Source organism: Polistes fuscatus, unplaced genomic scaffold (assembly GCF_010416935.1).
Source record: "Polistes fuscatus isolate 324 unplaced genomic scaffold, CU_Pfus_HIC Scaffold2, whole genome shotgun sequence".
In the NCBI taxonomy this organism is placed as follows: domain Eukaryota; kingdom Metazoa; phylum Arthropoda; class Insecta; order Hymenoptera; family Vespidae; genus Polistes; species Polistes fuscatus.
In genome coordinates, this window is record NW_025113096.1 from 2,065,939 (window position 1) to 2,090,580 (window position 24,642).

General features: G+C 38.8%; 1 protein-coding gene across 10 annotated transcripts in view; it reads right to left on the minus strand.

The window, feature by feature from the left end:
- LOC122516702 (nucleolysin TIAR) overlaps positions 1-24,642 on the minus strand; it is a 401,875-nt gene that overhangs the window by 75,421 nt on the left and 301,812 nt on the right. For all 10 annotated transcript variants that reach the window (XM_043634731.1, XM_043634732.1, XM_043634740.1 and 7 more), the window contains one exon: positions 5,156-5,243. In XM_043634731.1, the coding sequence (XP_043490666.1) occupies positions 5,156-5,243 (88 nt within the window). The remainder of the gene's footprint in view (positions 1-5,155; positions 5,244-24,642) is intronic.

Genomic DNA, 24,642 nt, shown 5'->3' on the forward strand with positions numbered 1-24,642 from the left:
GAATTTTAATCTTTTTATATACATATATATATATAAAATATATACTTATACAGACAATATATATCTGGTATGGTTTTGTGTCCGTGGAAGATAAGATCCCAGGTGGATAACAATATTAAAATTCCGAAAACTTTTTAACCTTCTTCCCTCCCACAATTAAATATTAATAATGAAATCTAGGAATCATAGGGAGTAAAAAAGAAAGAAAGAGATGAAAGAAAGAGGGTGAAGATACACGAGAAGAGGGTAAAGTCTCGTTATACTCTTGCTAGCTCATTTCTTGTTCTATCCTTTTTTAACTTCAACGTTTCTGGATTCATGGATTAAACCTCTCTCGTTTTCTCTTTATCTTGGGAAGCTGTTAGAGAGAGGGTCGAAGGTTAGACGGTCGGCCAAGCGAGAGAAGGGTGCTCGTGAAAGTGTAAGGGAGCCCTGGTGGTAACGAAACCTCCGTCTATCATAAGTTAGGTTTCTCGTGTCGGACCGAGAGAGCTATCTCTCTCACTCTCTTTTCCTAAATATAAGTGAGATACCGATGATATTCGTGGTAGTAGTATAAGGTAGTGCTCGCGAGCCTACCTAAATCATTTTCGTGTGAAAACGCGTAGACTTGACTGTATATGTGTCTTTGCAGGTAACCGTATACGGTAGTTGGAGGATGGTCAAAGGTGAAAACTAAGGCGGTGGAAATGGTAGAAGGTAAAGGTGGAGTTTACTTAGTCGCCATTTAAACCTGAAAGCGAGCTTTGCTTTTTCGTTTCGAGATCAAGCCGTGATATAAACAACATAATGCGGCATTCACTCGCTCTTTCTAAAATAAAAGAAGGATCATTTTCCTCTCTCTTTTTCTATCTTTTTATCTTTGTCACTGTATTTGTCTCTCCGTTTAATTCTATAATTAATATAAATATCGTTAACGTAATTGGAGGAAATATTTTCTCGGAAGGGTACGAAAAATAATAATCGTTTTGTCAAGATAATGATCGATGGTCGATCGTATAACCGTAATAAACTGATATCTTAATCGTAATACTAGGAAATGGTGTTAGAAATGTTCACGCTACTTGCGCTATCGAAGTCATTCTCCCCTTGTCCGATAAATTATCTATGGAATATTCGCGCGATCGCGTCGTTAGCCGTCGACCAGGGGGATATCGAAATTCTTTTGACAATCGTCGAGTATTCGGAGAGCTTAATGCTTTATTAATGGATGCCTCTCTAGGGGGTTGAGGAGCCTTCGAACTCGTTGGGATGTAAAATCTTTTCCTATTTCTCTTTCTCTTTCATTCTCTCTCATTCTCTATTTCCCCATTTCTCGTTTTATTTCTTTTTCTATCCATCTATGCTTCTTCCTCGAGATGATAGAGATACATAACGCGAAGCGTAGCATTCCTAACGTGGATATTATCGCACCATCCAGCCATTCGAATAAGCAAGTTGTAAGAGATAGAGAGAGAGAGAGAGAGAATGAGATAGAATGTTAATAGCTTTTCACGAGAGACGATACGAGAAGATGCTCGCGCGTCTTCGCTCGACTTTCAAGAGATCGAGAGTACTCGCAGTCCCGTATATATCTGTCAAAACGGGAAATGAAGCTGGCGTGTTCTCCTCTTTCCAAGAATGCGAATTTCGTTCTTCTTCACTTTCTCTCTCTCCCTCTCTTTTGCTTCTACTTGATGCCGCGACGATGATATTAATTGGCCGTCTTGACGAGAGAATAATGAGCGTGGAACGATGAGATTACCTCGGAGATATCTGAAACGACTTTCTTGGGGGTTTCAGAAGCACTACGCCGTCTTTCTCTCCACTTTCTCTTCCTCTTCTTCCTCCTCCTCCTCCTCCTCCTCCTCTTCCTCCTTCTTCTCCTCTTCTTCTTCCTCCTACTTTGCTAGACGACACTTTACCTCGTCTAAGCCACGAGGGAACGTGTTTCAGAGTAGATGCTCGTAAATCGCCCTTCGATATCCCTCTCTCGATCGAATGTCGAACGGATCAGTGCTTACACAGAGGTTGCATAATTAATCTCGAGTGTTTACCCTATGGAGAAAGAGCAAGGCCATAGGGCAAGCCTTTTTGTAGATAGAAATTACTGCTTGTGTTGGTGTGCTGGCTATAGTTTTCGAAGGTACCACGCAGAAAGAAGAATAGAACTTCCAAATCGGTAGAAAGAGAGGCACCCTACTAGGATGAAAGGTACGCGAAAAGAGCCAGAGAAAAACGTCGGAGTGCTAGCAGTGATGAGGGTTAGGGTAAGGGTAGGAGTGGACCAGGACGAAAAGAGAAAGAGAGAAAGAGAAACGAGGGCTGGAAGGAGTGAGTGGAAAACAAAATAAAAGAGGAAAACCTCTGGCAATTTTTCACTAGCTTTTTAAAGCGCGGCTTAGGTACTCGCAGAGCGAGTTTGAATCGATTTTCCTAGAGGGCCCCATTTTTCTACTCACCTTCTTGTGCCAAGCAGTGCAAACTGTACCTACTTCCAGCTGTTTCGCTCACTCGTTCTTTCTCTCTTTCTCTCTCTCTCTCTCTCTCTCTCTCGAATGTCATTCGTTCATTCGTTCGTAAAGCGAGGCGAAGGTCGGGGAATTCGAATCAAAACTCGCATCTTTCCGTGCTCGCAAATTCTCGCCATCTACGTTGTACGTGTCTTCCGTGAGTTAGAAGCCTTCTGTTACTGCTGGCTAAATTTGAAATTTATGTTTATACGTTGATGCTCGATTTTCGAATGGTCGCTCGTAGACTGGCTAAAGCTCGATTGTATCGTTAAATTTCACGAACAATATTTATGTATTCCTTTATATATACATATATATTATATAGATTTGTATATGTATATTTTTCAAAGGTATATATATATTTCGATCGATCGACGAGTAATAAGTTTGTTATTAATGATCATCGCACGACTTCTTTTTTCTTGTTTGACTCCTTTCTCGTGCTATTTCCTTCCACCTTTTATTCTCCTTTTATATATTTTCTCTTTCTACATTTAGTTATTTCGTTATTATAGAAATACCGTATCAATTTCAATTTATCGCTTTTTAGTAGAAATATCAATAAAATAAAATATATTCATTATCAATGCTACACCAGTGTTGGATATATGTAATTCATAAATAGAAGAATATTACATTTAACGGTGACGCGGTAAGCGAAATATGTTCACAAATACGATTTAAATATTATAATTACAGTGTATTCATATACGCTTAAATATCGAATTATTGATCGATACGCGCGACAAAATGCTTTACGCTCTAGGATAATTAATTGCAGAGTATATATATACATGAGTATGTGTCGATAATGACTGAGTCGACTATCGAATTTCGGAATTTGAAGTTTTCTGTATATGCATAAATAGATCTTTTCGCAAATCATTTAATCCAATTACGTTTAATAATCTCTCTCTCTCTCTCTCTCTCTCTGTGAAAATGTTACAAATATTTCTATCCAAAGTTCATCATTTATTCATGAAATGTTTTGTTAAATTCTCATTATTTCAATAATTATTTATATCTTACCGAATTTTTATTACCTTTCATATAAATTTTTCAACGATCTCGCTCGCATCCTTTATCTCCCTCTTTCATTCCCTTTTTTTCTTCTCCTTGTTCTATTATTTTCCCTCTCTATATACGTACAACGTATTTCACGATCGACGGACTTTCTATTCCTCGTCTCGGAAAAAATATTACCTTTTGGCGCGACCCGCCTCGGCGCCAAATCGAAATCATATCGGGGAATTCAGACAAGAGGCCGGCATTTCCCGCTGCGCGGTATACAATGCCGATACAATCAATCAGACACAAAGGGTGAGAGAATGAACGTGTGTATGAGTTAGAAAGAGAGAGAGAGAGAGAGAGAGGAATTGACGGAATTTCGTTTCTGACTTCTGTGGAGTCACGGCCGACTTGTTCTCTTCGCGATATCATCGTCCTACCTTTAAATCGTCTCTCTCTCTCTCTTTCACTTGAACTTTTTCTATTTCTTTGTTTCTCTTTCCCACTGCCTGTGTTTCTATCGATCAACCGGTTTAGGAGGAATATACAAGGTCAGCGTTGCAACTCCTGGCTAGCGATCATAGAGATATACGCGTTATTATCGTTTCGCGTCAGTGGTGCATCGTGAAATGTCCCGACGATGATGGAAACTCGTAAAAGTCCCTCAGTTAAAGGGAAGAAGAAAGAAAGGAGAGAGAGAGAGAGAGAGAGACAGGAAGAGAAGAACGAGGGAGAAAAAGGGTAGGAGAGTGAGGGGGGTGGTAGTCAAAAGCGCTCGTTAAAAACGTAATAAACGGACGATATCGCTTGATAAAACAAAATATTCAGATTTACCATCTATCCTTCTGTGATTTCTAGAAATTTCATTGCATCCTCTACGAGATTCTCAGCGTGCTTGGACACGGAAGTACACGGTTATTATACTGCAGTTGCGTGCTACTTTCGTACTATCTTCTCTATTTTCTTCAAACTTGTCTGTGTATTTGTTCTTTTTATAACTATGAGTTATTATAAATTGAATATAATTTTTATCTAATAAAGTAGACGATATCTTTTTGAATATCAATGAAGAAGTATAAACGAATGTTAGGTAGTTTGAAAAGTTTCGTGCTGATTTCGAAGAAGAATTTATAGGCAATATTTGTAATGTATTATTTATTTAAATATGTATTTAGAAATATATATTTTGACATATATATAAATATTTAAATATTCATTAGATAGATATTTATAAATCAGCACGAACTTTCCGGCCAACCTAATAATTACTATTAAAGCCTACGGCGATGATCATCAATCATGCAATGAACAAAAACAGAACATACATGGTTATATGTTCCTCGAATTACGTTTATATATTTTTTGTGCTAATGGTGTTTATAAATTTGAATAGAATTGTGTTTGTAAATACTAACGATTCCTCTTGGAATATTAATGGTGAAATAAATCGATAGTTGTGACAGTTAAGGATAATCATCGTCGATCATATTTTGACCAAAAACGGAATATATACGTGTCCTTCGTCGAGAAAGAGAAGGATTATTGGTCGCATTATGGTAGTATATTATCGCGCTCGTATAGAACCACCAACAAGGCTACGTTAGGAGAAGGACGACGGTAAGTCGTCCTTAATGAGGAAGATTAAGAGGACTTACGAGATCTCGCCAAAGGGAGCGAAGGCTTCCCTCAAGGTTTGTGTCTCGATCTCCGGGCTCAGATCTCCTACGAATATGTGGTAGTGTTCTGAAACAGAGAGTGTAAAAGGCCTTCGTTAAAATGATTAAATCTATGCGATGAACTAGTGTAGTATATAATATACGAATAGTATGCGAATATATATATATGTGATGGTATAATAATAGAAGAGAAAAGATATTCACAAATCATAATAATAATTATTATTACTATACAAAATTATATGTAATAACATTTAACAGAAGTACTCTTACGTATAATAGAGAACGTGACAATAATTTCAATGTTCTACTTAACAAATAATATTAGTAAATAATGAGTAAATATTATGGAATATAATATAAAGAAAAATATAATCGAACTTAAACACATCATGTTTTGAGAGGATATTTCAACGCCAATGATGTAATTACATAGTTAGTTCGAGATTCCTGTAGACTGTTAGCGTTCGACGGTTGATATCATAATTAGCATAATATAATTTGCGTGTATATTATTGTATATATTGTATATATTACTGTTAATTTTCAAATAATACATTCTAACTAAATTGTACCTTAATTCAATGCGCAAAGAAGCTTATGAGATTCTTCGTTTTTCAATGACAACGATATTCGATTGTATAGAATGAATCTGGGACAAATAGTACAATCGAGCAGGGGTATTCTAAACGTAAAAATAAGTTGGAGAAAAGAATGATATTGTTTTGTTCCACGCAACGTTTTGGAGAAAATCGTGTTTGAAAATTTGAGTAGGTATACGTATACCGAAAAATCTTCAGGTTTAGATGTGTAGTAATAAATACAAAATTTCGTAATCATCTCTCTGCCTGATTAGCAATGATTTTGAAATACTCAGCTCCTGCTGTTGCATCATTGTCACAGTTTGGCTATTAGATACAGACTAGACGTAAGAGATATGAATCATACAGTTAAATACAAAATATTAACTTTACAGAGATCAAAGGATACGAACATTTAAGCAAAAAGGAATATTGATAACTGATGAGTAATAGTCAATAGATCAACAGAAACGCTAAATAAATATTTTGCTTTTTCTCAAACTTACAGTTTCTATTTCATATTAAAAATTTGTAAATTTAGGATAAGCACATTATTGCATACAGTTACGCATATGGTATAAAAAAATTCGTTTGATTTTAGTATTATTTTAATATTCGAATACTAAGAAATGTGAGTAAATAGTGAGTTTTTATAGTTAGGAATTAATAAAAAATATTTTTATATAAACGCTTGTTGTCTGTATGAACATTATTAAGCCCTATAACATTGGTTGTTTTTCGATATTTGTGAAAAGGGAATATCTATATTAAAATTTTAAAACAATAACTGAAAGATACTTTAGGGTATAGAGAAGTTATATTGTTCACTCATATATATGTATCGCGTATTTATATTTCGTAACATGAATGTGTGTATTTCAAATATCATTTTTCATCATAAATTCAATATTTGTATTAATATTTATTACATATTTTGAGATATTTAACGAATTGCATTCAACCCCCATCCCCGCCGTATTACTACCACCATCAGTCTACCCTATACATGCCATATTCGTACAAGCTATATATAAACAACGAGGGGGATATAAAACAAAGCGATAATTAATTGTTTCTGGTTAAGCAATCAGTTTCGCCCACGCAATAGGTAATAATCAGTAATGACTAGCATCGACGTTGGCGTCGCAATAATAACAAAGTCTTTTCAGGGATGTATGATGAAAATTTTATTGCCTGACCCTATTTTCAAGATTGTATTAGTACTTTAGTATGTATTAAATTTTTCTTCGATAATAATGATTGGCGGAGTGATTATTTATGAAAACGTTACATTTTACGCGCGACGTAACACAATAAACTTTTCGTTAAACAGATGGATCGTAGAGAATTTGTTTGAGGTAAGCCAAAACATCGTCGCGTTACCTATTCTTTAGGTATTCAACACAATTATCGTAGCTTCGCAAAAGCGTCGGCCAAGCGTAAAATCACAGCAAGGGTAACCCTCGCTTTCAGCGTTCCTATTAAAATTGCAACCGGTAATTTAGCATTGTTAGGTTAGGTGGATACCTTGGATAATGCCGCATGCACCCCATATTTATTCGCGGTCTTTGTTTGCATTTGCTTTGGCCTACCCGACAACTACACGGGAAGATACAGAGAGAAAGAGAGAGAGTGAGTGAGAAAGAGAGAGAGAGAGAGAGAGAGATAGAGAACTTAGGGGTGAGCGAGAAAAGCAAAATAGAGTTGATACTGATTTCACAAAAGAGCAATATTTATAATTTAAAACAAATGTTTACGATTCCATGCTGATACTAGGAAAATGATTTATTTGTTCCATCTTCGGTATTTATATAATTTATCCAGTATCTAGAGAGAAAGAAATTAAAGTAACTAAAAATATCTGAAGCACAGAATCGGACTTTTGAATATTATTTATTACGCTGCAGTCTGGAGAGTTTGTTTTCTATTCCGTTCTCTTCCACCAAAATAACTGTTCGAACGCCAAACGTTCTTTAAAGATTCACTTAAATCTAATTCGTCGCATAATTGAAAGGATAGGCGTCGGGATTGATTTCGAATTCAGTTGCGGGTAAATTGAGAGACTATCAAATTTTCTTCGATCGTAAATCATTCTTGTTTAACGTCTCTCTACTTCCTCTCTCTTTCTCTCTTCATTTTTCCGTAAATATATGTATATACAGACACACACACACACACATACAAGCGAATTTCAAACCATTAGAAAGTCTTTTCAGTTTCGACGGAAACTTATGCGTTAATTCATTACTCATTCGAGGTTAGTTTTTGTTGCAATTGGTATATTAGCTTTTATAGAAAATAAGATTGGCGTAACCACGTCGTGTTTGGTAAATAGAAAAAAAATACTTAAGCAACATAACTCTCTTGCGTGAAAAGAAAGAGAAAGAGAGTAAGAGTAAAAGGAAGGTTGTTCGGATTCAAAGCTGAGTCAGAAACTCGGGGAGAAAGTCTAGAGTGGCTGCTAGTCGACTTTCGCCGAATCTGGAGTTATGGAAATTTTCTTCTACGGCAATAAATAATATTTGCACCAGCAAGCAGGAAAGACAGGGTAAAACTGTCGATATGGTGTACGTACGCACGAGACTTCTACTTCTCAGCTATTTTTATTTTTTATTCTAAGCCCATACACTAGCAGCCCTTTATCCCCCCCCCTAACCCCCACTACCATTACCACCTTTCATTCCTTTCCATCCTCTTTCAAGCTCATTGTCGGCATCTAGATACGCGCCGCGGTTTTACCATGTTCGCTGAATATGCATTCCGTTCTTGCAAAATCCAGTTTGTTTGCTTTATCCCTAATTGCTCCGCTTTGCTTTAGAGTTTAAGATGGATTCTCAATTGATTACCATTGACGTGCCAGTTTGTTGACCCCATTTGCATTTTTTACCAACCGTTCATCGTCGTCGTTATCGTCGTCCAACGTCTTGCGACATAGAATCTTCTTCGGAATCTTTGAGATCGAGATAGGAATTAGAAGACTTTTGTGCAAATTTACCTTTGGTCGAATGACATCTTCTCGTATTAGCATATCCCCCGTTGACTGCAGTGCAAGATCTTTTTGTCTCTCTTTCTTCTTATTGACATCTTCCCTACCTTATTCTTTTCTGCTTATCGAATCTAGAATAAGGGATCTCGAATTATCTCAAGAAAACCGCCAAGCTTTTACCTTTATTCCCCCTCCCCCTTTGCTCTTCCACCGTGCCTTTGTCTAATGCTCGAAAGTCGCGTTAGTGTCGTTAATAAGTACTCGAAAGTTCTATCGATTTTGGAAAATCATCATTTTCATTCCCCTTATCCAATGGTGAAATCTGATCTCACGGAGTAACTTCGAACGGATCAACGAACGTTATCCTTCCATTTCTTCAACCCTTATCAATCCTCTTTCACTTCTTTTTCTTTTTTATTTTACGTTTCCTTGCTATCACCGTCACCTTCAAAGGTAGGACGTAACGAGGAAGTGGGTTAAGAAGGAGTAGTCGAAAATCGAGTTATACCTACCGAAGAGAGACGGAAGTAATGAAAGAGGAGTAGAAAGAGAAGAGGAAGAAGAATAGAAGAAGGGTTGCCATTGCTACCGGGAAGGTAGCTTCACTGAAGAGTCGAGGGGAGGGTGGTTTGATTACAATCGGTTTGATGGCCTATCCTCGAACAGTAGGAGGTTCCGGTTGGTACATTGACACACACAGAGACACACACGTACATACACGCACACACACGGATACATAAATAGTGAGCTCATTCCGGTGAATTAGTTCAAAAACTCGTCATCTACTCCTTGGTCATCGTATCTCCAGGGGAAATATCGAAGCTCTCGTTCGATAGATATCGTTGTTCTAAAAGAAATCGTTAAAATTTCATTTTTTTCCACATCGACGTTGAACGACACTTTGTCGAATTTCCCTGACGTTTCTCGTTTATCCGTTGTTAAACGTTGTTCGTTTGACGGCCGTATCATATTTTTGCATATGCGGAATTTTTCACGTTCTTATTTACGAGGGTCTTTATTAAAACCTTTTTCTTTTTGTGCGTTCATTTGACACGCCCCAGTGGTATTTCAATTAATGTAAATACTAGCGTATTACGATTGAAAATGAGATTTTCATTTATGTTTTTGAAGAAAATAAATCAAAATGATTTCAATTGGAAAAGAAAGAATCGCTTTAAGAGTTCCCGGGAATTTCTATGTTTTCCGACGCCTCGTATAAAGGAAAGAGTTTTTTTCATGCTCGTCGAGGAATTTTTCAAGAAAAGAACGATACGTGTGGGAGAATGAAAGATTGTCATGTAGATCGTTGCGAAGACTGGAATATTTGCTGGTACTACTTTGATAAAACAAAAAAAAAAGAAGAAAGAAATCTCTATAGGAGAAATCTTTAAAATGATCGAATCGTTGATAACGATGTAAAGAGATAAAGATAGAAAAAGAGACAAATATATAGAGAAAGAGAGCATCACAGCATATTACTGTCTACCGAACGCGTTCGACGAAGAGCTTTTCAATAAAGCTGGAGTAATGGAGCGTCATTTATTATTGCAGCTAGGCTTCTATTTCCAACGCAGCAGGTCTTCATGTGTGGGTCTTTACGCGTATGTGTGTGTGTGTGTGTATGTGTACGCGTGGGTAAGAGAGATGAAGCTATATGAATTCTCCTATGTATTTGTGAGCTTGGTCGGCCGAGTTAACCCTCGCTAATACAGTTTTGTTGGAGCTGGACAGCACGATGATTCCGCTTGAGTGGCGAGTCTGGTACCACCGGTATTATTATAGTCATCGTTCACGTCGACAGACCCGGCGGGCAACGATGACGGACACGCAAACATAATTATTATCATCGTCGTCATCGCGATCGTGCGTGTCAACGATCACGGCTGCTGCTGGCTCTCGCGAAGATCGTTAAAATTCTAATGGTATTATTCGTCTCTACTAAGTTTCGAACGTACTCTATACGTAAAGTGCAGAAACAATAATAATGTATAGTTCTGCGACTACATTAATCATTTTTAAGCATTGAGTAATTCGTGAGAATTCTGATTTCAAATTAATTTATCTAGATATATGTGTGGAACATGAATAAGAAGAATAAGGTGTTGCATAAATATAAAAATGATTTTTTTCCTATTTAAATAATTAGAGATAAATTGATAATGAAAAATCATGAATTATTTCAAAATTATTTTAAATATAAAATATTTTTTAGCAATTATTCGCGGAGATTGTTGTTTTGTTTAAACGTTGAGTATTTCACGGGAATTCTGTTTTAAAATTAATTGATCGATATGTGAGATTGAATGCGAAGAATGATGCGTTGAATAAATTCAGGAACAATTTTTTTTCACATTTAAATATTAAGAGATAATCGATAATGAAAAATCATTAATAATTCGAATTGAAAATACTTGAACGATTATTTACGGATTGTCGTTATGTTTAAACGTTAAGTATTTCATGAGAATTCTGATTTAAAATAAATTAATCTATATGTGTAGGGATATAAACGCAAAGAATGAGCTGTTACATAAATTCAGAAGCTACCTTTTTTCACATTTAAACGCAGATCGAGGTAGTCGATATTAATTTTAACCGGTTAATAATTAGTCACAAAGAATAAATCAATCTATTATATTAAAAAGATTATTCTTCCTTGTTTACAATACAAAGTAGCAATCATCGATACGATAAACGTTAAGCAACTTTTTTTTTCCCCCATGAAGCAGTCGTTTAATCGGCGAGGAGAGTTTTTCAGTTTCTTCGCTTATCCTTGTCGTAAGAGGTACTCTACTCGAATGAGAGTTTTTTGAAAGCGTAACGTTTCTGAAGGGGGATTCAAAGAAAAGAGGAAAGGAATTTGTAGTATGTAAAAGAGAGAACGTTCCTCGTTCGTAGTGGGAAGTACTCAATCGATCACGATAATTCGATCCGTTCAAGCTCAGAAATATGATTACTTTTTCGCCAAGACGATTATAGACCATTTTTTCAGATAATCCGTCGGTCCTGCAATATCGAAGTGCTCTTCTCGAGAATTTTCTGGAAAGGGAACGTAAAATAAAAAAAGAAAAAAAAAGAAAAGGAACGAGTCGGTATTGGAAACTAGTTCGATATAGAGAAGAAGAAGAAGAAGAAGGAGAAGAAGGAAGAAAAAAGAAAAAAAGAAAATTAAGCGGAAGGAGAAATCATCGGTCGATCGTTGTTCCGTGACCGACTCTTTAATACCGCAATAATGTCGAATTATATTTCGAAGTTAGAATCATTGAGCAAAAGCTTGAAATATTAAAGAGCGAGCTTTAGAGTGTTTGTTGTCGAAAAAAACTTGAAAACGTTTCGCTTGGAATTATTCGCTTTTTCTTTCGCTTATTCGTCCGGTAAACGGCTCGATATTTCACTACGTGCCACTTTAAAGGACGGATTGCTTCCGGTAGAGAAGGATGAATGCGAGTGGACAGCGATTCGAGCCACGTGTCACGATCTTATCCTATGTACGTATGTATATATATATATATATATACGTATATAGCTATGTAAAAGTGCAAAAAGGGAGAGATGAGAAAGGTATAGAAACCGATGGATATATAGATTAAAAAAAAGGAAGAACGTGCTTTAAGAACTATCGAATAGTTCTATCGATAATGCCAGAGAGGAAAAGTCGATCGTAGATCAAGTCTTTCCTTAATTTCCCGGGACAATCGTTGATTTATAATGGCTGGTAGACAGAAAAATTCAGGCTCTGTTCGAATGTTCCTTGCATTTTCTTTTCCTCTTTTTCTCATTCCCTTTTTATTACTCTCAATAAAAAGGTAGAAAAGTAAAAAGATACGCATAGTTTTTGAAAAGAATAGGGGGGGGGATTAACCCCCAGTTGGGTTTAGATTTCAGAACTATGACCAACTAACTGCTTCGACCCTTATTAATTTAGAAGTTGGTGAAAATCTAACGTTGTTAACAGAATCAAGAATTTACATTCGCCGATCGCATGGTTTCGTAATCGACAACGACAAGGATAACAATGAACAAACTGATGCTAATATAGAACGTTGAAACAGAAGTGGGAGGAGGTTATGGTAGGTTGGTGGGTAAGGTGTGGTGGAACACACGTGGTACTCATAAACCTCGAAGAACCCTGGCTTAGGATTTCGCGGATCGGAAATATGGGTCACATCCCGGCCGACTCGAGCCGACCGTGAATCGCCCTTTCAACGATCTCCTCCGATTGGCCGACGGACGATTTCGTGGCGTAATCGATGAACGCCATGCAACGCCCTGCCCGTTATTGGCTCGGTCACGATAGGATCTTGCTAGCTTGGCCGGGCCTCGGTATGCACTTTAAATACACGTCGTCGTCCGATGGTGGAATGCTCGGGGAACGTTTCTTTCGATTTCCCTTTATCGAATCTAGTAGCGAAACTTTTTCCATCTTCCTACAAAATTTCGTGCCTTTATTTTTTTTTCTTTTCTTTTCTTTTCTTTTTTTCCTTTTTTCTTTTTCTTTTAACTCGAGATATCCCTAGACCGTGAGCGATTTAATAGGAGAATTTATACGCCGCGTGATATCGGCCGATGATAACAACTCGCTGACGTTTCGTGCGAGAATCAACGCGGAAGGTCGAACATTTTTTTTTTTTTTTTTTTTTACTTTTTACATATGTACAAATATATACCTTTTTTTTTCTTTATTTTTTATTTCACTCGATGTTGTCTTTTTTAATCTATTCGTTTTATTCTACGACTCGTTGTCACATTGATAGTTTCGATGAAAATATCGTACGTTGTTGTGAAATGAATTTGATACAAAACACCCGCGACTCTTTACAATTTTTTTCCCTGTGTTTTTATTCGTATTTTCTTTTTTATTTTTTTGAAGTTTCGCAAAATGATTTTTTTGTAGTTACACTAACGCGATGGTTAAAAACGTATGTTCGAAAGAGAAAGAAAATAAACGTTTATGCGTGGTAGGTGGTACGAAGAAAATTCTAAGGTCGAAAATTTGAGAATACTTGGTTGCACACGTTCCACCTGAGTACTCGTTAAATCATACCCTTAGGAAAGACCAGTCAGAATTTTCGTGAGTGCCGATGGCGAGTCGAGGAAAGTCAGGAAACCGTGAAAAGCATTTGTCCGCGTGAAAACACCTTCGAAGATATCCTAACAAGGACCGGCCTTCTGCCTTAGCACACTCTCCAGCCCTTCGGTCCTCACTCCCCTCTCTCTCTCTCTCTCTCTATCGTCTAGAAGTTCTCTTCTACTCGAGCGAAGTAGTGGGGTCGCTGAAGTCAAGAGTTGTTCCGACAAAAAGGAAGAAAGGAGGACGGCGAATTCTGCTTGGAGAATCGAGGAAATCAAGTCGATACGAGTCTGATTTAAACTCTAACTAAGCAATCACACGAAGTTGATCGAGTTGCGGCCAATCAACGGTTAATTCGTACATTTGTATTCACCGGTGATCTCTCTTACCTCTGTTAGTAGTAGTAGTAGTAGTAAGTAGTGATAGTGGTGGTGCTACCCTCTTTTATACGACCGCCTTATCCTCCCCACTTCGTTTCGTGACAGAGCCACCGATGTCTGTCCTTCTCTCTTACCACTTACCCCGTCTAAATCCTATCTCACTTCACCTCTTTCTACTATTCTACGTTCATTCTACTCTCTTTCTCTTTTTCGTTTTTCTCAGTCGTTATTTTTTGTTTCTTTTCGTTCCTTTTATTTTCTTGATCGGTCGGTCGGTAATAAACAGTTGATCCGCACTCTATTGGGATTTTAACCAGATTGACTCCCGCCGGAACCCTACCTCGATTGTTTCTAACGCGAGCGCGATTTCCTATACGATTCTCGCCTCGAATATTGCCGTTGCTCGTGGGAATAGATCGGCATTGAAACGTTATCGGGGGAAAGCAACGATTCGAGCGTTTCGTAACAACGCGGCGCGGTATCGTGCAACGATACTCTTTCTTCGATGTTTCGTTGATCTACGAAAAAAAAAGGGTTAAAAGGAAAATGATGAAGGAAAAAGAAGTAAGGAGAGAAAAAAAAAGGAAAGGAAAGGAAGAAAAAAAGAGAAGAAAGGAAGAAGCGTCGAGGGATAGGGGGGATGGAAAGAAAAAGAAAAAGAAAGAAAGTCGCGGAGGTAGTTGGAAAGAAAAGTCATTAGCGATTGTGGCCTGAGTGCACTTTTCACCGTGCAACTTCTTTCCCCCTGTTGCCCCAACTCGCTCGCGCTTGCTTCCTCACTCTCGCTCTTTCTATCTTTCTTGCACGAGGATTAAAATCGTTATCCTTCCGAGAAGGCTTTAACGACGAGCCGGAAAAATATTTCATTACTGGTGATTATACGCGACGTCCGATGGATACGATACGAACAAAACGAATAATTATCATAGATCTTTTTACAAAATTATGAATTGTCGGCTCAATTTCGTTTCTTCTTTTTTTTTCTCTTTTCTACTTATTTCTTTTTTTTTTTTTTTTTTTTAATTAATTTATCGCGTTGCTTTCCCTTCCGTTTATTTTAATAGAGAGAGAGAGAGAGAGAGAGAGGTCATTCATTTTATTTTATTATATTTTTATTTGACAGAGAAACGTCACGGCTGCTCGTCGAGATTAACGAAGGCGTTGCACAGCGGCCGAACAATGATCGATCTCTTAATTAATGAAGTTACAAATCAATTAGCGATTCACGCGTCGGGCTAATTAATTTCTTTGTTAGCGAACCGGCGATTCCTCGATAGTTGTGATACGATGCACGCACGCAAGCGCGTCGATTTCTCGCCCCCCCCTTCCTCCCCAACCCCTGTTCACCCAGTCCCGTTTGATCGTACTTGATGTGTGCATCTGTTATATCGCGAAACGTAGGGCTACAGCCCATCAGCCTGCCGATACGTTCGTAACAATACTACAGAATCGAAAGTGTATTGTCGACCGTATAATGGAAGCACTTTGCGACAAATTGGTTGTTCTGCTAGTGGGATATACGAGCGCAATGCTTTCTTTCTTTTCAAAAGACTACTGTTCAAACATTTTCACATAACATTACAAATTTTTCTAAGAACAGGAAATAAAAAAACGATTAGATTTTATAATTATTAATTGTTATAATTTTTATTTGATTTATGTTACAATCGAAGGATTATTTTTATTATTTAATTTATTCGTCTTTCTGAAAGAATATTGTCTCTCTCTTTCTCTCTCTCTCTCTCATTATTTTTATTTCGATGATGAATTTTTATTTGGAATAGCTATTATTTTATCCATTATTATTTACTATTACGAAATCGCGACATCTTTTCCTTTCTCACGATCTACGGATATACATTTGTCAAAGGATTGACGATATCGTTATCGTAGTGAAGAAAATTGGACGAAATTGGTTTTAACCTGTTATCGAATTCGTTGGCGAGTGGTTATAAAAATATAGTTGTTTGCGAGTCTCGGGTTGGATAGGCTTAAAGCAAATATTTATGCTCTACTAGAAAAGTCGACGTTGATCGTATGATTTATGACGATTCCCTAAATTAAAGTCGAATATGCCTTGAATTTAGATGTGAGATCTGCTCTGTATCCCCTTTCTGAAAAGTAACTAACCTTTTAATCTGCTCACGGTCTGCATAATTACGTTTCTACTAATTACACATTTTCTATGGAAAGTAAATTTAATTAACTTTAAAACAATTAACTCTTTCTCTCTTGTATGACAAACAAAAGTCGCGAAAAAGTTTCATTTCTTTAATATCTTCATTGATCCACATAGAAAAAGAATGATAAATATAAATGTATCTAGTTTAAACTAAGTTCTTGATATTTATTTTCATATATTACATTCAATAATTTTATAAATAGTTATCGAAAAAATTGATGAATGTTTTGTGTGATTTACAAAAGGAGAGAGAGAGAAAAAAGGAAAAAGAAAGATAGGAATATCTCTCAACGTGATTTAATCGTACGAAGAATAGTTTTTATCCAACCTGTCGGTAGGGCGACGTCACGAAACAAGCTCGTTGTTTCCAACGATACCCACGTTTATCGCTCTTCCGAGCTCATAGCTCGTCGACAGTTTCGAAACAAAGGGAAGATGTAGAGTCGGTACGCGTCCTACCGAGAGAGAGTTTTAGCCAATAGTTTTTATTTCGTCAGCTTTGTGAGTGTTGAAAGAGGAAGTGGGATAAAAAAAATAGAAAACAGAGAAAGAGAGAAAGAAAGTGAGAGAAACGCACACACACGCAAAGTGAGAGAAAGAAAGAGAGAGAGAGAAAGGGAGGGAATACACACATTTCTGTGTGTTTAAGTCTGTCTGAGTATTTGTGTGTGTGCATATACGTTAACCAAACGCTATAGGTGGTATCGATAGGGCGCTCACGCGGGCTCAACTGTAAATCGTCGTGATTTAGGGGATGAACGACATATTGGGCAATGCATGGGGCTTGAAGTAGAGGGTAAGGCTGGGGTATAGGAACGTCGCGTATGGTATTGCAACGGCGTACCTGCAGCGACGCGATGCATGATGCATCGTCCCTAGACGAACGTAGATACGTCTCGCGTCCGATTTGTCCATCGAACTTTGGGGGAAGAGTAGTAGGGGGCTTGCCTTTTTCTACCAGCCGATCAACCACTGCCTCTGTCTCTCTCTCTCTCTCTTTTTCTGTTTATCGATAATTTTAATCACGATCATGATGTTCTAACTCTGTTAAATCGAAATATTTGTCAGAAAAATATACGTATTCGGAGAGCGTGTCAGAGTTTTCGTTTTAAAGCAAACCTTGTTACCGATCTTTGTTTATCTCTCTCTCTCTCTCTCTCTCTCTTGGAGTTTCGCTACGGTTGCCTCATGTACATTGAATCAGCTTAATTAAATGGTCTCTAGGTAGAGCATGATTCCCCGCCTTGCCAACGATCGGCGACATTTGTGCGTTCGCCTGACTATATATGTATATAGGAGAGAGCAGAGAGAGCAGAGGGAGAGAGAGAGAGAGAGAGAGGGAGATAGGTGTATACACAGCTATCGTGTATCCATCAGCGTGTGTGGTGGCGCGATGCCAAATTGATGCTGTTTGCCGTCGCTCTAAGCCTCAATCTGCCCGGTTGTACCGGCACGATCCTAACACGCGCGCGCTAAGCTCGTCGCATTATGGATACGACGTATCTAACGGCATAGCCGGTACACTCGGGTAGTGGTGAAGCGCTATCGCGCCACAATACCCGTGCTCTTCTCTCTCCATCACTCCTTCTCTCTCTCCTTCTAACTTATAGTTCAGTTCTCCTCCCCTTCACCTCCTCCTCGTACACACATTCCCTAGAGAACGTCGACTATTCGCAGCTAGCGCAACCTCGAATCCTTTCCGTAGCGTGACGCGCGAGATGAGGGTGACAAACCGATAGAATGCTTTGACGCTCCTGTGAGAGAGAGAGGGAGAGAGAGAGAACAAAACTTTCGTCTGAACGACTGAGCGGTTAAACGGGGTACATATTTGCGTCGCGGTGTAATAGAGGAAGTTCCGAAGGAAAGCTGACGAGCCTCGGATCTACTGCTTTTCACCAAGGACTCAAGCGGATTTAGCGATTATGATCAACTAAGAGATATTACGAAACTGGAGGAAATACAAAAGAGAGAGTGGGAGAGAGAGAGAAAGAGAGTAAATGTTACTTTTGATAGGAGGATGTTTCCCTTCTTCTTCTTCTTCTTCTTTCTCTTATTTTTCGGACTTGTTAAAGCAGTCTCTTTTTTCTCACGACTCCGAGCACATTCTGGCGATTTGGGGTTTTTTCCTTTCTACGAAGTAAGATTCGTAAAAAAGAGAGAGAGAAAATATACGAGGGTCGAATAGTAACCCAATGATTAAAGGTTATATTGCTCTGTGGTAATATTTGTTTTTTTTTTGCACGTTTCCTAATTGGATCCCCGAGTGTTCGCTCGTTTACTAGCCAGTAACGCTCGATACGATATCTCCTAGTTGGTACCAGCTGAACCCTTCCTAAGGGAAATTCACTAGATTTCTCGCGAATAATACTCGTCGATTCGTCTCGGCGATGTCGGTGGGAGGACCTCGAGAAGATTGAGAACGTTACGTTGGTTAATGCGAGGTGACATTGATGGAACGACGAGGACGTTAGGATGTACGAAAAATTAATCTTATCTCGGATCATTGGTCCTCGGATCGGGCGGCGATTACATGGCAAATGTTTGCTCGCGGTCTGAACGCCGTTGAGTATCGACCAGCTTCTTCGAGTAGCAAGCATCTATCTCTCTTCTTCTTCTTCTTCTTCATCTCCACTTTCACATCCTCATTTTCCTCTTCTTCCTCCTCCTCCTCCTCCTTCTTTCCCTCATCTTTTCCCGCCACCCTATTTCTTCTCTTATTCTCAATTGGGTCTAGCTAGCTTTTCTATCGGACGAGATTTCGTCTCCGTGAAAGAGAAGCAAGATAGGAGAATAAGAAGAGATGGAATAGGTCGAGAACGGTGAGAGAAAAGGGCAAGAGGAAATGATCTTTTTTACGATTATCCAGGAGAAGATCGAGATTACGGTACTCACTGGAGAAGCAGTGCATTGCTTTTGCTATACTTTTATTTTCTCTTCGTTCTCATCTTTTTCTCTTTCCTTTATTCTTTGTAGAGGACAATATGAAAAACGTCTTGAGTAAAATAACGGGGTAACTTCTACTACTCAGGGGTAGTAAAAATGACGACTCTGTTACGCCGTATAATTCGAGCAAGAGAGCTTTCGAAAAGATAAACGGGTAAAGGAGGGAGAGAGAGAGAGATTTTCGTAACAGTCATGGAAAATACAGCGCGGGAATATTTCGAAAAATCGATTTCTCCCTTCTTTGAATTTTGATGCCATCGAATAATAAGTTCTTTTTTTGCTTACGAAACAAATAGTTCCTTTTTTTCTTTTCTTTAAAACCAACCCTGATATCCTTCTCCTATGTTACGAGGCTCGTTGAGTCATGTTTATCGATTCGGTTAGGTTCGCGTGACGTGCGTTATTTCTTCGAAACTAACGACGGACGCATTAATGCGTAGCACGATGCAACGAGCCACGATAGGTATTCGCTCGTGCACGAGCGAGTCAAAGAAAGCCGCTTCGACGTGGCAGGTTTGATTCGAAAAGATCGAGTTTGATATTCCGCTTGCCTGCTCGCTCTTGGGATCGGTTGGACGTGACGTATTTTTGGTTGACGGCTAGTTTGCGCAGAAACGGTGTGCTTTTTCGAGAGACCGAAAGAGAGAGAAAGAGAAAAAGAGAAAGTCGATGGTATCCGTGAGCGATGCAGGTTGAAAAATAGAGCAATAGAAAGAGAGAAGAGATAGAAAGTGAGACAGAAAGTGAGAGAGAGAGAGAGAGAGAGAGAGAGAGAAATGTGGACGGTGGCCTGCCATCTCCGGAGGGATACAAATTCATGTCGATGCAGCACAAAGTGGCGTCCACCACTTCTCAACCTATTCAACCCCCGCATTCCCCTTTATTTTCCACCCTCTTTTCAAACCCTCTTTTTCTTTCCTTCTAACTCGTCCCCTCTTTCTCTTTTTTCTTTCTCTCTCTCTCTCTCTCTCGCCATTTCACCGAGCACACCCCTTCGACATTGGTTCGGGCGTTCCTATCGATCTAGGCAGGCAGGCTAAAAACTCGTGGAAACCACCGTCGGCAGCTTTTGCGGGCACCGCTTAGCGGGATGTCGTGTGGATGCATCAACGTTTAGGAGAAAGATAGATAGATAGAGAGAGAGAGAGAGAGAGAGACATTGGAAAGATCTTCTTTTTACTTGAGAATGCCAAAGGCTGCTTTAAGCAGCAAGCCGAATAGAAGGAGAAAAAAGATGAGAGAGAGAGAGAGAGAGAGAAAGGGTGAAAGAGACTGGGAAATCGAGTTCCAAAAGAAAGAATATACGAATCTTCTCCTTGTGGAAACGGGCGATTCGGATGAAGAGAGATAGATAGGGTCGCTTTAATCGTCCACGTGGGAGGACTTTTATATCGTTGAAAAATATCGCTATGAGAATTTTCAAAGCTAATCATAAGAATTCGTATAATCAAGATCGGCTTGAAAATAATATGAAAAAGAATGATGAAAAAAAAGAAAAAAATTAGTATAAAACTCGTCGTTAGGTAAAAATGCAGAACGATATGAGTCTAATAACAGAAAGAAAAGGAAAATAAGATAATGAAGGAAAGAACAATTTTCGATTGCTAGTGAAAAGATAATATTATAAACTAAAGAGTATGGAAAATCCGATAGACTATAGAGCATGCATTTAGATAGTACCAGTTCCTTTTTTTCTTCTCTTTGTTTCTTTATTTCTTTCTCTCAATTCTTTTATTTTTATTTTTTACGACGCTATCCCATTAAAAGGCAAAGAATCTTAGGACGAAGAGATGCAGGTCGTTCGCATAATATCTCGAAAGAAGATACGAAAGAACGGGTCGGACGAGAACGGTCAATTCAGAGAGAGAGAAAGAGAGAGAGAGAACTTAGAAGCGAAACGTTATCATAGTCAAATATAAATGGGGCGTTGTCTGTGAAAGAATGGACCGAGGCTATTACGAAACTTTTTACCGGTTACTCTTTGTGAGCATCAAGTGCCATGAGACACAACACTGTAGACATAGAATAAAAAAAGGAGAGAGGAAGCATTGAGTTGATCTAACGATAGGATTCTTTGTCCTATCAGCTTGTTATCCTCTTTATACGTGTTTTCTGTCTGTCAGTATATCTATCTATCTATCTATCTATCTATCCATCTATCTATCTATCTATCTATCTATCTATCTATCTTTCTATCTATCTATCTATCTATCTATCTATCTCTCTTCTCCGCTTTATATGTTCACTCTTTTGGTGAAAATTCGAACACGTAGTAACTCGTGTAATTAATTGCTCATTATGTTAATATCCCAGCTAGCAAACCTTCACGATAAAAAGATAGCCCTTTCATCACTTTCACGTACCTTCTTGCATCCTTACCAAAACATTCCAGAGTATGAGAGGGAGAAAGAGAAAGAGGAATAGAAAAGGGAGAAAGGGAGAAGCTCTGCAATTAATCCATCGTTATTAATTACTCTCTACGATAGCGATTTATAGGCGAAAGTTCTATCGAATTTCTCATCGGAATCGGAACGTGTTTTCATCCAGGCCGCAATTAACCGAATAATTTTTCGATAGGTTGCTTCTTCTTCTTCTTCTTCCATGTGTCGACACCGATTGAAGAGGGAAAAAGAAAAAGAGAAACGAATAGGCATCGTTATAAGGTCTCTCGTAAAAGCCACGCTGCCTACACCCACGGATCAATATTTTCCAGATCCGAATTACGCGCGGTCGGAGATAGCACACCCATAATTAAACCGAATATTTCGTTTGGTCTCGAATGCCACCGAGCGTACTAGTAACGCAAGCGGAGTGCTTTCATTAAATCCCGGTTCTCTCATCGGCGAGCTACTGGTATCTCACTCGTTCATTTTCTCTCTCTCTCTCTCTCTCTCTGCTCCCCCTATTCTTTCTTCCTCATTCATTTTCGTTCACATTTCCCACCATCAGGTTGAACTCGAAAATGACGAAAAATATTTTTGTTCATCCGTTCGTAACGACAATGCAGGATGAATTTTAGAAAATCCCTGAAGGAATATTAAATATTCGAAGGAAAAGAAGGATAGAAGGTTAGAATTTTGCTTCATATTTTGATAAAAGGAGCGAGATATTACGAGAGAGAGAGAGAGAGAAAGACACCGGGGAGCGTTACTCCTATCGAAAGGGGGTGAATGCACATGCAACTAAAGTTTGTCGAATAGCGAAAAGTTATGTGAAAAATTGGCTGTCGATTTGCTGATTGACGGGAGAGATGGTCGAGCATGGCCGAATTGCGCCGCGTTCACAGAAGATACGATGAATGTGCGGGTTACTGTTGGTGGTGAGAAGGGAACGGGGTTAAGTTACGGTGAGAAACGAAGAAGACGAGGAAGAAGCGGTTTAGGAGTCGTGGGTGGAGCATCTTCGGTAAAAGAGAGAGAGAGAGAGAGGGAGAGGGAGGGGGAAAAAGAGACCAGTCGCGGCCAAGAGTGCACATTCAGCAGCTTTACTCGATCGCCTTCGGAATATAAATTTGCAACATTATCGCCTTCTAGAGAGAGTGTTCCAGTACTCTTTTTCTCGTTCTTTCTCTCATCGGCACGGCTTTCCCGAGACACGTGGAGTACCCATAAAGGGCACACTTCGATCGCCCATCAAATGGATTTCGAATTTCTTTTCCAAGCTCGAGGCCGCCTCGCTTTCGAATCTCCGATAACTCGATTACCGATTTATTCATCGTTCGGAAATCATCGGTGCTCTTAACCGAGACGCTTCGAATTCAACGAGATATTTACATCACTTTTACCCTTCTCGATCGTCCCTAAGACGACGTACCCATCTGAGAAGACTCCTATCTATTTCTCTCTCTCTCTCTCTTCTCTCTTCTCTCTTTTTCTCTATCTATCTATTATATCTCTCTCTATCTCTATCTCTATTTCGCTTGGAGCACATCCAGACGCAAGGATTTTAGAAAATCGATGATGTGCCTTAGAAAATTCCTGAATGTCTTACCTGAATATCTAAAGAGAGAAAGAGTAAGAGAAAGAGAGAGTGAGAGAGAGAGAGAGTTGAGAGATCTTCCTCTTTTAAAGAGCAACCCGTGAACGTTGGTGCCATCAAAAATATTTTCCTATCCTCGATTCGTCCCGGTAAAAATGTAAATCGACGTTTTTCGATACATCTACGATGGAAAAGTTTGTCGACGTCACCGGTGTGGTTAGATTGTTAATAATAACTAAAAATTATTACGGTCCTCGTCGTCGTCGTCGTCGTAGCCGTCGTCGTCGTCGTCGTCGTCGTCGTAGCCGTCGAGGTGACACGTAGCTGCAGGGTATTACTAACTACCGTAAGCTCGAGATTAAAGTTTGCGCAACATCGATGTTGTTATGAGTCCCAGGGGTATATTTTGTACGGCAGCTTGCGCTAACAATGCCTGAAACATAAGCCGTGCTGTATAATCGTAACGCGGATTTGTATCGATCCCGGCCGACTTTTTAATTAACCGTACAGGAATAATCCTATTCCACGGCTCCGGTTTCTTTTTGTTCCGCGATGGAAGACGGTAATACCAATGGTATCGCTTATCTTTCCCCGCCCTATTTTTTTTTTTTCCCCCTGTACTTTACTTACAAAATATTTATTTTACTACTTTGTATAATACTTTCGTTTTTTCACGATTCGAGATAAGACCAAATTGTTGTTTCTCTTTTGCGCGTATCATTTAGATTTAGTTTACAAACGACACATATCTAAATATTTTTGATCGAGAGAACACAACGTCTGTTATATTATTGAAAATTAGATCGTATCACACGCAAAATTTGACACAACCGACATCCGAAATCGTTCGATAGTTCAGTCGCCTAACGTTTCAATCCTTGGCATAATAAATCTATTTTATTTTCTTTCCGTCTCTCTCTCTCTCTTTCCTTCTGTATTCCTAGTTCGAAAAGAGGACTGTAAAGAAGTCTCGCTATTTTTCGAGGGCGCTGAAAGTCTGTGTTCTCGCGCGATAACAGCGTGGGTTGGAAGCTTTTACAAGGTTGGTCTGTAGTACGTAATGTAGATCAGGCTCTCTTTTCTTCTAACGGAGCTCCGATAACTGGAGCGATCAGAAAAGTTTTCGTAACGGGAGATGTTGGATCGTCGATAAGAGAAGGGTGAAATTGAAGACAGAAAGGATCGAAAGAGGGGTAGAAAGATGGGTAAGCTGTCATGTCGGAGGGAGGATGGCTTCTTTGAGACAAGACTGATCGCTTGCATTGATCAGCAACTAGCATGTAAGGTTAGTCAAACTGACTCATTCCTTTTTCTATCTTTCTCATTCACTTACACATTATTTCGA